Consider the following 17,533-nt stretch of genomic DNA (forward strand, 5'->3'; position numbering starts at 1 on the left):
GATAACCACACAAAAGAGGACTTTGCTGGGCAGGTCAATTGCAATTGTTCAATAATGAGATACAGACAGACTGGGAAAGAAAGAAGTTTATTTCTGCAGCCACTTACAGGGAGAAGCGCCAGGTAACTCACCAGATCAACTCAAAGTTACAAGTTTTCTTTTTTTTCTAGTGCTTATATACATCTTAAGCTCCATGTGGGATTTCACCTACAAGCAGGAGTGTTTCATTCCATCAACATCTAATCTTTAACTCGGGCCTAGCGTCTGGAAAGATTTCTCTAGAGTCTTGGAAAGTTTCTGAATCTTAAGACAGGCCGAGGTGAATGTGTATGAATGCTATCATTATTCGATCAGAATTTAGGGTCTGAGAAAACCCAGGCGGGGTCTCAATGGGTTTGTTTTCACATTCCATCCCTGATACTCAGGTACCAGTTTCTCCATTTCATTAACGTTAACTTATGCATTCATCAAAATTATAGTAAAGGGTTAGTAGAAACTGTTCTGGTTGCTATTGGAAACCTGGCCTGCCACAGGCACTGAAACCCACTACAGAACATTGAAAATGCCTGCAAACACTGACTTTACTGACCAGTCAATGAAATTGCAGAAAAGCAAGCTCAGGCTGTCTCCCTGATCTGTCCTCCAGAATTGCTAGTTAGAAACGTGCACGTTGTCCTAGGTTCAGTTTTGCAAAGATGGAGCCTGGCAGTGAAAGCCTTTGTTTGAGTTCATGCATTAAGGTTTGCTGTGTCTATTTCTTTTATATTTATTTATTTATTTATTTATTTACTTTTTTTTTTTTTTTTTTGAGAAGGAGTTTCAATCCTCTTGCCCAAGCTGGAGTGCAATGTGGCAGTCTCGGCTCACTGCAACTTCCGCCTCCTGGGTTGAAACGGTTCACCTGTCTCAGCCTCCCAAGTAGCTAGAATTACAGGCATGCTCCACCATGCCCGGCTAATTTTTGCATTTTTAGTAGAGATGGGGTTTCACCACGTAGGCCAGGATGGTCTTGAACTCCTGAGCTCAGGCAATCCACCCGCCTCGGCGTCCAAAGTGCTGTGATTACAGGCATGAGCACCCTCGGCTGGCCTATTTTATTTTAAGATGGAGTCTCTCTCTGTCGCCCAGGCTGGAGCGCAGTGGCACGAGCTCGGCTCACTGCAACCTCTGTCTCTGGGATTCAAGCGATTCTTGTGCCTGCTCCTCACAAATAGCTGGGATTACAGGCGCCCGCCACCATGCCTGGTTAATTGTTTATTTTTAGTAGAGACGGGGTTTCACCACGTTGGCCAGACTGGTCTCGAACTTCTGACCTCCAGTGATCCGCCCGCCTCGGCCACCAAAAGTGCTGGAATTACAGGCATGAGCCAACATGCCCGGTCCCATTTCCTTTATTTTATTTATTATTTCAAGAAGGAGTTTCGCTCTTGCCATCCAGGCTGGAGTGCAGTGGCACGATCTCGGCTCACTGCAACCTTCACCTCCTGGGTTCAAGTGATTCTCCTGCATCAGCCTCTGGAGTAGCTGGGATTACAGGCGCATGCCACCACACCCAGCTACATTTCCTTTATTTTACTTTTTATAATTTACTAGCCTGTTTGTTGATAACAAGACTGGCGGTGCACAAGGTTGGGTCTCGGTGCTCACCGGGAGGCGGGTATGGACCAGGTGGGAGGGTCTCCAGCGCCTGGTATAAATCTGCAAGAAAGTGCAGGAAACGGCACTAAGGGTAGGCGTTCCAGTGCAGAAATGCTCAGGAAAGGTTTTGCTGTGCTTGTAGGAGGTCATCCCCAATCGCTTCTTATTGGCTTGCAGTGAGACGAGATCGCGCCACTGCACTCCAGCCTGGGCTACAGAGTGAGACTCTGTATCCAAAAAAACAAACAAACAAACAAACAAACAAAAAATTGTAAATGAATATCCATTGATGCATGAAATGGCTGCATTAAAGGAAAACTAGCCAAGAAAAGACAAGGCAAAAAAAGTCAAGGATCAGTACGAAAAATAAATATATTTTAAAAGATTTGTTTTTAAAGCAACAACACAGGTTTAAATTTTAAAGGGAAAGAAGTAGCTCCAAGATAGAGGATACGTGATGGCTTCTGAAGAAGGGAACATTATTCTTTGAAATGGAAAGAAATTATGACAAGAGGGTAGCACAGACTGAAGAGGTGGAGGTAAAAGGGAGTTCTTGGCCAGACACAGTGGCGCACACCCATAATACGAGCACTTTCAGAGGCCAAGGCAGGTGGATCACCTGAGGTCAGGAGTTCGATGCCAGCCTAGCCAACATGGTGAAACATCTTCTCTACTAAAAATACAAAAATTAGCTGGGCATGGTGGCAGGTGCCTATAATGCCAGTTCCTTTAGAGGCTGAGGCAGGAGAATCACTTCAACCTGCGGGCGGAGGTTGCAGTGAGCCGAGATTGCATCACTGTTCTCCAGCCTGGGTGACTGAGCAAGATTCTCTCTCAAATTAAAAAAATTAAAAAATAAATGTGTGTGGTGGGGGTATCTTGACTTTTCTCCATGTGTCTTAGGCCACAACTCTTACATGGGACCTTGCGGAAGAGATTCCTCAAACAATACCTTTACGGTGCTGCCTCCCTGATGGGCTGGGTTCTAAACAGCAGTGCCTTCCCCATCTGCTCAGTCCTTACTCACCTGGGCACCATCCTCTTGGTACGTCCCTTGAAACCATCCAGGGCTCTTTCCCTTGCTCCAGTAAGGAAATCACATCAGGCTTTGTGATAGAGAGACCTGTTTATAAGAAAAGAAGTAAGATGGCCAGGCATAGTGGCTCACTCCTGTAATCCCAGTACTTTGGGAGGCCAAAACAGGTGGATTGCTTGAGGTCAGGAGTTCAAGACCAGACTGACCAACATGGTGAAACCCCGTCTCTACTAAAAACACAAAAATTGACCAGGCGTGGTGGCTGGTGCCTGTAATCCCAGTTGCTCAGGAGGCTGAGACATGAGAATTGCTTGAACCCGAGAAGGTTGGAGTGAACCGAGATCACGCCATTGCACTCCAGCCTGGGCAACAGACTGAGACTTCATGTCGAAAAAAAAAAAAAAAGAAAGAAAGAAAGAAAAGAAGTAAGACATACTCGTGCTGTTTCTGAATTCAAAGTTAGTCCCTTAGTACTCACGAAGGACTAGAGGAAGGTGTAAAGGTCTGAAGCATGGAGTTGATACAGGGACCCAAAGAGCTGCCCATCTATTAATCTACAAAACACAAAACAATTCCCTAGGCAGCAGGTGAAAAGTCACCCAGACAAGTGAAAGCTACACCCAAGATTCATGAGTTATTTGGGGATAGACATCCTTACCTAGTGAGACCAGGCTGCTATAGTTCTCCATCATTACATTTCTGTATAAGTCCTTCTGAGCAGTGTCCAGGCACTCCCATTCCTCCTGAGAGAAGTCTATAAACAGATCCTGGAACATGCCCAACCCCTGAAATGACAAACCCAGGCAGCACTGTTGAAATTAAAGGAAAGGTTTTTAAGATGAAGGAAGAGATGGAAGGGTGCTGAAGGATGGAGAGAATATAGTGAGCAGACTGGCTAGGCTGAGAGTGGGGAAGAGTAAAAAAATTAGTGTAACTTCAACAAAGTACCTCCATATTCATGAATATTCCTGTTGTGGCCGGCAAACTTCCTTCATAGAATGGGACATTCCCAGTATTCCATGGTTACAGCTGGGAATGAATTAAGTATATTGATATATTATTTCCCAAATAAGTGAAATAGAGTAGAAAAGCACACAGAAAGCTGTAGGCCTGGCAAAGCTTCAAGAATATTACAGTAAACATCTGATATGCAAGTTACTAATTACAACAAAAGCTTAATAAATAGGCACTTCCCCCTTACCATTTTCTTTCTTGTTTTTTTTTTTCTCTTGTTTCATTTTTTTGTTTTTGTTTTCACTTTGAGACAGGGTCTCGTTCTGTTGCCCAGGCTGGAGTGCAGTGGCACAATCACAGCTCACTGCAGCCTCAACCTTCCAGGCTCAGGTGATCCTCCCACCTCAGCCTCTGTATTAGCTTTGACTATAGGCATGCACCACCATGCCCAGCCAATTTTTTTTTTTTTTTTTGTATTTTTAGTAGAAACGAGGTTTTGCCATTTGGCCAGGCTACGCTCAAACTCCTAAGCTCAAGCAATCCATCTGACTTGGCCTCCCAAAGTGCTAGGATTACAGGCATGAGCCACCACACCCAGCCTTGTCTCTTTTCTTAAAGGAAGACAGGATTTTTCAAAAATATCTACAAAAAGTTTAAAAACCTCTATTGGCCGGGCACAGTGGCTCACACCTGTAAACCCAGCACTTTGGGAGGCCAAGGCGGATGGATCGCCTGGGATCAGGAGTTCGAGACCAGCCTGACCAACATGGAGAGACCATTTTAGTCTCTACTAAAAATATAAAATTAGCTGGGTGTGGGGGCACATGTCTGTAATCCCAGCTACTTGGGAGGCTGATGCAGGAGAATCGCTTGAACCTGGGAGGTGGAGGTTGCAGTGAGCCAAGATCGCACCACTGCACTCCAGCCTGGGCAATAACAGTGAAACTGTCTCAAAAGAAAAACAACAACAACAAAAACAACAAAACCTCTATTGCACTTTGATAATTAGTACTTCCATAAAGTAGTATAGATAGTACTTTGATAATTAAATGTACATTGGCTGCGTGTGGTAACCCACACCTGTAATCACAGCACTTTAGGAGGCCAAGGCAGGTGAATTGCTTGAGTTCAAGAGTTCAAGATCTACCTGGGCAACATGGCAAAACTCTATCTCTACAAAAATAGATATCATATACAAATTAGCCAGATGTAGTGGGACATCCCTCTAGTCCCAGCTACTTGGGAGGCTGAGGTGGGAGGATTGCTTGAGCCTAGGAGGTCAAGGCTGCAGTGAGCTGTGATCCTGCCACTTGCACTCCAGCCTAGGCACCAGAGCAAGAGCCTGTCTCAAATAAATAAATAAATATATAAAAGGCCAGGCGCGGTGGCTCACGCCTGTAATACCAGAACTTTGGGAGGCCGAGTAGGGCAGATCATGAGGTCAAGGGATCAAAACCATCCTGGCCAACATGGTGAAACTTTGACTCTACTAAAAATACAAAAATTAGCTGGGCATGGTGGCACGTGCCTGTAGTCCCAGCTACTCGGGAGGCTGAGGCAGGATAATTGCTTGAACCCAGATGGTGGAGGTTGCAGTGAGCCAATGTCATGCCCCTGCACTCCAGCCTGGTAACAGATCGAGACTGCATCTCAAAAAAAAAAAAAAAAAAAAAAAAGATTGGGTATCATGGTAGGAATAAACTGCACACAGGTCAAACAAAAGTTACAAGGGCATCTGCCAGTATAAACAAGTTTCCTGTGAGACACCTGGTTATGGGTCTGATACTTGAGCATTAGGCTGTGGTCCAGGAAAAAGAAATTTCTGGTGAAAAGCTACTCTAAAGACCCATAGGCCCCTCCCCTAGAGCCCCATTAGAGTGAGGTAGAGTTTATAGCCATTCTGAGAGACCTCAAGACCCAATTAGAAGAAAACTATAACATTTGTTATACAGAAGGCATTTTCCAAAGAGTAGTTCAAAGATAAAAGATATAGTCTTCCTTTGGATATAAAACAAAATATCAAGATACACCAAAACTGTTTTGCTTTTACTGAATAATTTTTGTGCATATGTGTTTAGCTGCAAGTGGCTAACAAGCTGTGATTTTCTTTCCTTTCCTTTCCCTTTTTTTTTTTCTTGAGACAGTCTTGCTCTGTCACCCAGGCTGAAGTGCAGTGGCCTGATCTTGGCTCACTGCAACTTCAGCCTCCCATAGCTGGGATTACAGGTGCCTGCCACCACACCCAGCTAATTTTTGTATTTTTGGTAGAGATGGGGTTTCACTGTGTTGCTGAGGCTGGTCCCAAACTCGTGGCCTCAAGTGATCCACCCACGTTGGCTCCCAAAGTACCAGGATTACAGGCGTGAGCCACCATGCCTGGCCAACTCTGATTTTCTAATTTGCCTCATGTATTAGGTTCATACTGGGGAAAAAAAACAGGTCAGAGCCATTAGAGCCACGTGTACAGATATGCAGTAGCTCTGATAGCAACACTGCTGCTTGCTTCAGCTCTTAAGACAGATGAGTTCAGCACGTGTCTGCCCTTGCTCTAGCTGTCTCTGATTCCCCCAACAGATGCATAATCATGTAACTCCTTTAGGTTCACTTTGGATATCCCATCATTAGATTAAAACCAGCAGGCCAAAAAGATAACTCGAGGAAATGCTTTCACATCCACAGTGTTCTCATAGGGCCAGTATCATTTAGACATGTCAGGACCATGGTTGCAGGAGACAGAATGAAGTGTCATCCTTAATTGGCCATCCAATGTCATCAGCATGAACAGGAGGACTTTATAGGATATTATCTGATGTTTTCTGAATATTACCTTACAAATTCTGCTTTATTTTTAACTTAAGAATAGGGACCCTGTCTTTTAAAGCTTTATACATCCTCAAGTAAAGGTTTTTCATATTAAATCCATTAATAAAATCTAAAGGCTGACCTGGAAATTCCATTTCTAAGTATTTATCCAAAGTAAACATTTTTTTTTTTCTTTTTTTGAGATGGAGTTTCGCTCTTGTTGCCCAGGCTGGAGTGCAGTGATGTGATCTCGGCTCACTGCAACCTCGCCTCCTGTGTTCAAGCGATTCTTCTGCCTCACCCTCCTGAGTAGCTGGGATTACAGGCACGCACCACAACGCCCAGCTAATTTTGTATTTTTAGGAGAGATGGAGTTTCTCCATGTTAGTCAGGCTGGTCTCAAACTCCTGACCTCAGGTGATCCCCCCACCTTGGCCTCCCAAAGTGCTGGGATTACAGGTGTGAGCCACCACGTCCTGCCAAGAATTATTATTATTTTTTTTTTTTGAGACAAGTCTCAATCTGTTACCCAGGCTACAGTGCAGTGAGGTGATCACAGCTCACTGCAACCTCTGCCTCCTGGGTTCACGTGATTTTTGTGACTCAGCCATCAAAGTAGCTTGGAATACAGGCACACACCACCATACCTGGCTAACTTTTTTTTAAAATTATTTTTGGTAGACAGCAGGTTTCACCATGTTGGCCAGGCTGGTCTCAAACTCCTGGCCTCAAGCAAGGCCACTTTGGGAGGCCAAGGTGGGCAGATCAACTGAGGTCAGCAGTTCAAGACCAGCCTGGCCAACATGGTGAAACCTTGTCTCTAATTAAAATACAAAAGGTAGCCAGGCGTGGTGGCAGGTGCCCGTAATACCAGCTACTCAGGAGGCAGAGGCAGGAGAATCGCTTCAGCCTGGGAGGCGGAGGTTGCAGTGAGCCCAGACTGTGCCACTGCACTCCAGCCTGGGCAACAGAGCGAGACTGTCTATCAAAATATAAATAAATATAAAAATAGAAAAAAGCCGGGCACAGTGGTTCATGCCTGTAATCCCAGCACTTTGAGAGGCCGAGGCAGGTGGATGACTTGACATCAGGAGTTCCAGACCAACTTGGCCAACATGGCAAAACCCTGTCTCTACTAAAAATACAAAAATTAGTCAGGTGTGGTGGCTCACCCTCTAATCCCAGCTACTTGGGAAGCTGAGGCAGGAGAATCACTTGAACCTGGGAGGCAGAAGTTGCAGTGAGCAGAGTTCGTGCCATTGCACTCCAGCCTGGGCAACAAGAGTGAAACTCCACCTCAAAAAAAAAAAAAAGAAAAGAAAAAAGAATACAAAAAATTAGCGGGGTGTAGTGGCACATGCCTGTAATCTAGGCTACTCAGGAGGCTGGGGCAGGAGAATCCCCTGAACCTGGAAGGTGAAGATTACAGTGAGCCGAGACTGCACCACTGCACTCCAGCCTGGGTCACAAGAGCCAAGAGCAAGAATCCATCTAAAAAAAATAAAAGAATTTCTATTAGGGGTACAAAATAAAAGAAATGGAGTGAGATGGATGTAAGGAAATTGAAAGTCAACTGGCTAATAATGCCAATAAATAATGACGGAGCAAAGAAATCAGTATTGGCCAAATAAAACCAACACGTTTTTAAATATTTTTTCAAAATTTAGACAAAGTTTTCCAGTATACTGAGACACTTCTACTATCAAGACTATAATATTGGCTGAGCACAGTGGCTTATGCCTATGATCCCAGCACTTTGGGATGCCAAGGTAGGAGGATTGCTTGAGCCCAGAAGTTCAAGTCAAGCCTGGGAAATATAGGGAGACACCATCTCTGCAAAAATAACAAAAAATAACATAACATAACATAACATAACATAACATAAAATAACATAAAATAACATAAAATAAAATAATAAGCCAGGCATGGTGGTATATATCAGTGAGCTGTGACCACCCCACTGCACTCTAGGCTAGGTAACAGAGCAAGACCCTGTCTCAACAAAAAAACTAGAATATAAAATAAATGACATTCGGGTAAGTGGAATATTAGGTGTTCAATAAACATAGGTTATTCCCTCCCTATCTCCATAGAATCATCAATTATTTTAAAAGAGAAGTTTTGATTAGCATCTAAAAATATCAATACTCTTTCCAAAAAAGGAGGGAGGATTTAAATATAACAATTTGTTGGTTATTTCTATTTATTTTCATTGTTACTTAATATTAGTAATGAAAATGCAATTGCCCTCTTTCAAACATAGTTTTAATTAGTTGCACAAAATGCCACCTTATAGTCTGATGTACTTCAAATTTCCATATCTATGAAAGCTAAATTTGGATATTATCATCTCAAGGATATTATAATTTCTGTCTTTTAATCTATCTAGGGTTCTACCTTTTCTGTAAGCCTTAGTGAATCTCACTATAGTCCTCCTTCCCTTTAGAAATGCAGTGACAGGCCAGGTGCAGTGACTCTTCCCTGTAATCCCAGGACTTTGGGAGGCTCAGGTGGGAAGTTTGCTGGAGCTCAGGAGTTCAAGATCAGACTGGGCAACATGGCAAAACCCCGTCTGTGCAAAAATTACAAATATTAGCCTGGCATCGTGCCATATGCCTATAATCCAGCTACTTAGGAGGCTGAGGAGGGAGGATCCCTTCGGTCCCGGAGGTCAAGGCTGCAGTATGCCCTGATCCTGCCACTGCACTTTTGGAGGCTGAGGCGGGTGGATCACCTGAGATCAGGAGTTCGTGACCAGCCTGGCCAATATGGTGAAACCTTGTCTCTACTAAAAATACAAAAATTGGTCGGGTGTGGTGGCAGGTACCTATAATCCCAACTATTCAGGAGGCTGAGACAGGAGAATCACTTGAACCCGGGAGGCGGAGGCTGCAGTGAGCCGAGATTGCACCACTGCAGTTCAGCCTGGGCAAGGCCGAGTGAGACTCTGTCAAAACAAAACAAAACTAAACAAAAAAAAAAAAAAAAGAAAGAAAGAAAGAAAAAGAAAAAGAAAATCAGTGATAGGTGAGGCAGCTCATGCCTGTAATCATAGCACTTTGGAGGCAGAGGGGGGGATCACTTGAACTCAAGAGTTCAAGACCAGCCCAGACAACATAGTGAGTCTTCTTCTCTACTGAAAATTATTTTTAATTATGCCACAGTGCTAGTGTGTGCCTCTGGTTTCAGCTTATTTGGCAGGCTGAGGTAGAAGGATCGCTTGAGCACAGGAGATCAAGGCTGCAATGAGCTGAGATTGTGCCATTGTACTCCAGCCTGGGAGACAGAGTGAGACTCTACCTCAAAAATAAAAATAAATACATAAATAAAAATTCAGCGATGGAGTTGATGGATTTGAGGTTGAGGACCACCAATGTGAACCCGTTTGGAAAAAGCTCAACTTGTGTTCTTCCTCTGCTTCACACCAAAACCACAACAATCCACCCAGAAGACTTCTGTGGCCTCAAAATATGAGGAGATTTCTCCCTATCAGCAAGCAAGGAATCAGTTCTGCAGCAGACACCAGCTGGGTGTCCACCAATTCGATTCTGACACTATCTACCATAAGATAGTGTCACCCCACAGATTGAGTGCTCAGCCCCCAAAACTGCCCCCCTTTCAGACACCAATCACAAGTCCCAGCCTCTGGAACTTCTGACTGATGGGTTTAATTTGGGGTTCCTACGACCCCCTCTTTGGGTTTGATTAATTTGCTAGAATAAAATGGCTCACAAACCTCAGGGAAACACATTTACTGTTTGATTATAAGGATATTCCAAAGGATATAGATGAAGAGAGGCCTAGCACGAGGTATGGGGGAAGGGGCACAGAGCTTCCATCCCCTCCCTGGGCACGACTCTCCAGGAACCTCCATATGTTCAGCTCTCTGGAAGCTCTCCAAATCCACTCCTTTTGGGTTTCTAAGGAGGCTTCATTACATAGGCATGATTGATTAAACCATTGGCCACTTGCCATCAATTTAATCCTCAGTCCCCTCCACTCCCCAGGGGTGGGAGGGTAGGGGCTGAAAGTCCCAACCCTCTAATCCTGCCTTGGTCTTTCTGATGACCAGCCCACATCCTGAGGCTATCGGTCAATCACTAACATATAAAAAACCAAAGCCTGGGTGCGGTGGTTCATGCCTATAATCCCAACACTTTGGGAGCCTGAGGCAGGCAGATCACTTGAGGTCAGGAGTTCGAGACAAGACTGGCCAATATGGTGAAACCCCGTCTCTACTAAAAAAGAAAACAAAGACAAAAATTAGCCAGGCATGGTGGCACATGCCTGTAGTCTACTTGGGAGGCTGAGGCAGAAGAATTGCTTGAACCCAGGAGGCAGATGTTGCAGTGAGTGGAGATTGTGCCACTGCACTCCAGCCTGGGTTACAGAGCAAGACTCCGTTTCAAAAAAAAAGAAAAAAGAAAAAAAAAAAAAAAAAAGCAAGCTCTTAGGACATTCCAAGGATTTTAGGAGTTGTATGCCAGTAAATAGGTACAAAGACCAAATCTGTATTTGACAAAATCACAGAACCGTATGAGTATTTAATTCAATACAGACATGGAAACTGGCGCAAGCATTTACTCACAGATGACTGGGCAAATCCCTGGTCCTATGGGTACAGACTATTGATCAAACCCCCAATCTCATTCCTACCCCTAAAATATCGCAAAGTGAAAGATCTTATTACCTATTTGGACTGAGATTAACACCATCCCTTAAACTGCATGGCTTTCAATCCCAGGGCTATGGCATGTGATGCCACATAGAACATGCACGAATTTTCTCTCCAGCAATTGAGTTGTTAGGATAAAGGCTCTTGTCTTTGCCTTCTTTCTCTCACAGCCAAGAATATTAAGGAACGTGGACACAAAGGATGAGGTTGGAACAGAAATTTAATAAGCAAAAGAAGAAAGCTCTCCCCAGCGGAGAGGGGACCCGAAAGAGGGTTGCCAACTAGGAGGCTGAATCTGGGGGTTTTGTGAGCTGGGAAGGGGAAGAATGTGCTCACTGGTCTGTGAGCTGTCTTGGCGAAAGCACTACTTCGCTTGGCCTGGGACCTTAGCCTGGGACCAATCAGAGGCTGAAGTGAAATTTTGGCCCAAGACCAATCAGGGGCTGAAGTGAAAGTTTGGCCCAGGACCAATCAGGGGCTGAAGTGATGATTCATAGAGCCTCGGCTCACAGTTCAAAGCATGTCCAGAAAAGGAAAGTGGCCGCCGGAGCCTGTTCGTCCAAGCTGCACTGATTTGTAAGCCCCCACCATTTCACAGAGCCTGGTCAGAGGGAAACATTCCGCTGGGGTTTGGGCTGCGAGAAACATCCTCCCCAACTGCCTGACTTCCTTATGACATCCTGCTGGGGAAAGGCCCAAGAAACATCCTTATCAACATTCTCCCAGGCAACAAGCCATACTGCCCAGACCCCTCCTGACCAGGCCTATAATTACTCCAGCCTGTAAGCGGCAGTGGGCTCTGGCATTTAGTTGATCCCCTCCATAGAGCCGCCAACTCTCCCTCTTTCTTTAACCTTCACCTTCCCTTCAAAATCTAACAGAGCCCACAAAAAAGCGACTGTTTCCTGGAAGCCCGCTGGTCACACAAAGGACAAAGGCATTTCTATGTTGGGCCTCGGTCCCTTATCAATGCAGCTGAGGAATGTCTTTAGGACAACCCGCTTTGCTAGTTTTCCTTCTCTGTGCCTGCAGCCTGATTTTTCAGGCTGTTTCTCTGTTTAAAGGAGTTTTACCAAGGACCTGCCCTAACTCCCTAAAGGGTTTTTTTCTCTCAAGGGGACACACAAAGTTCCAATCGCACACAGGCCTCCCTATATCCACTTACCCTCTGCCTCACAGCCAATCACACTCTCCTCTGTCACAGAGACCACGGGGCCACACAAGTTGCACCTGCACAGCCACAGACCTGCAACTCACGCACACACAGTACTGCACACACACGCAAAGTCACACACCCACCCTGGGACACGCAGTCCGAACCACACAGTCACTGGTTGTCCACATCTGTACACACAACGCGGCTCGTCCAGGACACACACATCCAGTCGGAGCGCGCACAGTCACAAGCGCCCATCTGATCACACAGAGTCAGCACCAAACAGCCACAGTCATAGACCATGAAGACCCACGGCAACCATCGCAATCACACATGCAAACTCCTCTCCTCAGCCCTCCACACACAAAAGGACCGAAGCCGGATTCCTCATCCTCAGCTTTCTCTAGTTCCGTTCGGGGCCAGCCTGGCCAAGTTACTACGGACTCCAAGGCGCGGCAGCAGCTAATTGCGCACAGAGAAAGATTCTGCCACCTGGCTAAGAGGAAGCCGAAATCTCGCAAGACGTGGTATTGGCCTGCAGAATCCTCCGGGAAATGTAGTCCAGAGCCCAACTGCTCCCCTACTAAAAATACAAAAATTAGCCGGGCCTGGTGGGCGCCTGTAATCTCAGCTTCTTGGAAGGCTGGGGCAGCAGAATCGCTTGAACCTGGGAGGTGGAGGTTGCAGTGAGCCGGGATCGCGCCGTTGCACTCCAGCCTGGGTGACAGAGCGAGACTCCGTCTCAAAAAAAAAAAAAGTAAGCATGTCTGCTGCCCACATGAGGTTTACATTCTAGTCTGGAGAAAAAAAAAGATTTTAAATTAAAAGTGGAAAATGAAGTAATTTTATATTGTGATAAATACTATGAAATAAGTCAATAGGTGGTATAAGCAGTAACTTGAGGGATACTTCCTGTAGCATTGATAGGACTCGTGTCTGAGAGATAACCCTCGAGCTTTGGTGGTTAGGAGCCAGCAGTGTGGAAGGGTATTCCAAACAGAGGCACAGTTACACTGAAGACCCTGAAAAATCAGAGATCGCTTGGAGCGTTCCGGAAATAGAAAGCAGCCTGGTGTGACTGAAGCTTAGCAAGTGAATGGGAAATTAGTTTAGATTTAGGATGCAGAGATCGGCATTTTCCGATTCATATGAGAAAATGATAGTGCTGAGATTACAGGCGTGAGCCACTGCACCCAGCCCCAAACCAAGATTTTATAGCAGCAATAATAGATGTTCTGGTAGGGTCAGCGTCTAAAGATTTTACAAACAATATCTCTTCTTCTAGTTTGCAGTCATTATTTAAATAACAAACATGTCCTATTGTCAGGCCTTACTTTCAGTAACTGATTTCATTGATCTGAATAGGAAACTTACTTGATTAATCAGCTACTCTTTGGTATTACCTGACATCTCATTAATGCATCTTTGAATTGAATTATTGCTCAATAGGAGTGATTGTGAAATAGTGGCAATGTGTTACATCATTATTGAAGTTACCGTCTCTAATGTGAGTCCTATGACAGTTTCAGCAAGTATAAAGCACTATGGGGTTTTACAATGATTTCTGTAATCTTTTCTTTTCTTTCTTTTTTTTTTTTTTTTTTTTTTTTTTTTTTGAGAGAGTCTCGCTCTGTTAGCCAGGCTGGAGTGCAGTGGCATGATCTCAGCTCACTGCAAACTCCATCTCCGGGGCTCAAGTGATTCTCCTGCCTCAGCCTCCCGAGTAGCTGGGATTACAGGCGTGTGCCACCACACCCGGCTAACTTTGTATTTTTAATAGAGACGGGGTTTCACCATGTTGGCCAGACTGGTCTCAAACTCCCAACCTCAGGTGATGCGCCTGCCTCGGCCTCCCAAATTGCTGGGATTACAGGCGTGAGTCACCACATCTGGCCTATTTCTGCAATTTTATAAGGCAATTATTTCATCATAATTTGTTTGCTTATTCTTTTTTTTTTTTTTTTTTTTTTTTTTTGAGACCGAGTGTTGCTCTATAGTCCAGGCTGGAGCATGGTGCTGCAATCTGGGCTCACTGCATCCTCTGCCTCTCAGGTTGAAGCGAGTCTCCTGCCTCAGCCTCCTGAGTACCTCGAATTACAGGTGCACACACCATGCCCGGCTAGTTTTTGTGTTTTTAGTAGAGACAAGGTTTCACCATATTACCCAGGCTGGTCCCCAACTCCTGGGCTCATGTGATACACCCACCTCGGCCTCCCAAAGTGTTGGGATTACAGGTGTGAGCCACCTCACCCTGTGGCATGTCCTTCTTAAATAAGAAGTAACAGTGTTACAGTTCAAAATTCTATTTTAAACGTTTTAAATATTCTGTTTCTTGACTTTATCAGGATGTTTCTTTTTTTGATGATCCACAATTCTTGATGATTTCATAGCCGTTTGTAAAAACAAACATAAAAGAAACAAACAAAAACTATTACTCATAAGGAACGAGCTGTTTTGAGTTAAATGGGGTTTTCAATAAAACCGTAAACTAGGCTGGGCGCGGTGTCTCACACCTGTACTCCTAGCACTTTGGGAGGCTGAGGTGGGTGGATTGCCTGAACTCAGGATTTCGAGACCAGCCTGGGCAACAGGGTGAAACCCCGTCTTTACTAAAATACAAAAAATTAGCTGGGTGTGGCAGCATGTACCTGTAGTCCCTGCTACACAGGAGGCTGAGACAGGAGACTTGCTAGAACCCAGGAGGTGGAGGTTGCAGTGAGCCAAGATCATGCCACTGCATTCCAGCCTGGGCAACAGAGTGAGTCTCCATCTCTAAAAACAAAAACAAACAAACAAACAAACAAACAAACAAAAACCAGTTGACCAGATATTCATTCATTCAGATGTAGTCAACACTTTTCATTTTCAACACTTAACACAATTAATACTAGGTTGAATTACTTTCATAATATAAACTATTTTACATAATTCCAAAAGTACTGAGGATCAATCATAAATACCATCCACAAGGCAGCCAATAGGCACACACATACCACCTCACATATAACTTTGGGATAGAGCATTCAATCAAGAAAAAGTCTTCCAGATATAGCCATCAATTTCCCATCATTTTGTAGCACTGATCTTGCAAAGATTTTTTTTTTTTTTTTTTTTTTTTTGAGGTGGAGGCTCACTCTGTCACCCAGGATGAAGGGCGGTGGCACGATCCACTCACAGACACCTCTGCCTCCTGGGTTCAAGCGATTTTCCTGCTTCAGCCTCCCATGTAGCTGGGATTACAGGCAGGTGCCACCACTTCTGGGTAATTTTTTTGTATTTTTAGTTGACACAGGGTTTTACTATGTTGGCCAGGCTGGTTTTGAACTCCCGAATTTCAGTGATCCACCTTCCTTGGCCTCCCACAGTGCTGAGATTACAGGTGTGAGCCACTGTGCATGGCCTGATCTTGCATGGATTTTTTATCTTCCATAAAATGATTAATGTTGCCCAAAATATTTGAGAGAAATTAAATACCAAGGAGTAAAATTTTGTGCAATAGGCCAGGCACGGTGGCTCATACCTGTAATCCCAGCACTTTGGGAGGCTGAGGCAGGCAGATCACTTGAGATCAGTAGTTCTAGACCAGCCTGGCCAACATGGTGAAACTCCATCTCTACAAAAAATACAAAAATTAGCTGAGTGTGGTGGTGTATGCCAGTAATCCCAGCTACTTGGGAGACTGAGGCAGGAGAATCGCTTGAACCCAGGAGGCGGAGGTTGCAGTGAGCAGAGCTTGCAACACCACACTCCAGTCTGGGCAGCAGAGCGAGCCTCTATCTCCAAAAAAAAAAAAAAAAAGAAAAAAAAAGAAAAAAGAAAAAAAAAATTGTGGAAGGCCACAAACCATTGCAACAACTATAATTCATTTTACCTTCAATAACCAATGTTCACCCTCTTAGGGGCAATATCACTCCCATTAAGAATGCTTGGCCGGGCACAGAGGTCCATGCCTGTAATTCTAGCACTTTGGGAGGCCAAGGGGGGCAGATCCGCTGAGGTTAGGAGTTCCAGACCAGCCTGGCCAACATGGTGAAACCCTGTCTCAACTAAAACACAAAAATTAGCCAGGCATGGTGGCATGCACCTGTAGTCCCAACTACTCTGGAGGTTGAGACAGGAGAATCTCTTGAACCTGGGAGGTGGAGGTTACATTGAGCTGAGATTATGCCACTGCTCTCCAGCCTAGGTGACAGAGTGAGACCCTGTCTCAAAAAAAAAAAAAAAAATGCTTCCAATAAGGCTAAATAAATATACAAATTAGGCATGTGGCATGTGTGTTAGTATATGTACAATATATTTCCTAGTTCTGCCCACTAAGAGGGCCTAGAAGCAATGACACACCCATAGCAATGAGCACACGTGTCACCCCGATCTTGGCGATTTTTTGTTTGGTTTTTAAAAATAGAGATGGGGGTATCACTGCGTTGCCCAAGCTTGTCTCAAACTCTTGGCCTCAAGGGATCCTCCTGCCTCAGCCTCCCAAAGTGTTGAGATTACAGACCTGAGCCACCTCACCCACCCCAAGATTTTGGTGCTTTGTAAATAATACTTTACAATAAAAGAAACAAAGGATCTTTAAATAAATGGTTTATTCCACGTCTGGGTCAGGGAAAATACCAGATGAATCAAAACACTTTATGGTGCCAGAAAGTTGGGAATAAGTCCCACACCCCAACCCCCGGATAAAGGCATGCTATAAATAGAACACAGGAGCCAACCTAAAGAAATGTCCAAGGCCAATGTTTTGTTTTGTTTTGTTTTGTTTTGTTTTTTTGATTCAGTTTCACTCTTGTCGCCCAGGCTGGAATGCAGTGGTGTGATCTTGGCTCACTAGAACCTCCTGGGTTCAAGTGATTCTCCTGCCTCAGCCTCCCGAGTAGGTGGAATTACAGGTGCCTGCCACCACGCCCAGCTGATTTTTTGTACTTTTAGTAGAGACGGGGTTTCAGCAGGTTGGCCAGGCTGGTCTCAAACTCCTGACCTCAGGTGATCTCCATGCCTCGGCCTCCCAAAGTGCTAAGATTACAGGCATCAGCCATTGCACCTGGACTATGTTTGTATTGTTTTCAGTATCACAACCACATACATGTTCAATTGCACATATACTGTGTTCTTTACAAATGTGCAGTTTGGACCTGACTCATCTTGGTACTCTACAACAAGAGCATTGCATTGTCACACATGTAGACAATGAATTGACTCAGAATCACAAATACTTGTACTGGGGACCCACAGGGAGAAGTCAAGCCCTAGGAAGAGTACCAGGTCATCA

The 17,533-nt window shown here is 44.7% G+C and overlaps 1 protein-coding gene across 2 annotated transcripts in view; it reads right to left on the reverse strand.

Annotated features, from left to right (window-relative positions):
- Positions 1 to 1,479: 1,479 nt before the first annotated feature.
- LOC134807434 (zinc finger protein 850-like) overlaps positions 1,480 to 17,533 on the reverse strand; it is a 34,376-nt gene continuing 18,322 nt past the window's right edge. For both annotated transcript variants that reach the window (XM_063785354.1, XM_063785353.1), the window contains exons 2-5: positions 3,623 to 3,703; positions 3,333 to 3,459; positions 2,666 to 2,761; positions 1,480 to 1,698 (exon numbers count right to left, since the gene is read on the reverse strand). In XM_063785354.1, coding sequence (XP_063641424.1) covers positions 1,580 to 1,698; positions 2,666 to 2,761; positions 3,333 to 3,459; positions 3,623 to 3,634 — 354 coding nt within the window. In that variant the 5' untranslated portion in view covers positions 3,635 to 3,703 and the 3' untranslated portion in view covers positions 1,480 to 1,579. The remainder of the gene's footprint in view (positions 1,699 to 2,665; positions 2,762 to 3,332; positions 3,460 to 3,622; positions 3,704 to 17,533) is intronic.

This window comes from Pan troglodytes, chromosome 10 (assembly GCF_028858775.2).
Source record: "Pan troglodytes isolate AG18354 chromosome 10, NHGRI_mPanTro3-v2.0_pri, whole genome shotgun sequence".
Taxonomy (NCBI): Eukaryota; Metazoa; Chordata; class Mammalia; order Primates; family Hominidae; genus Pan; species Pan troglodytes.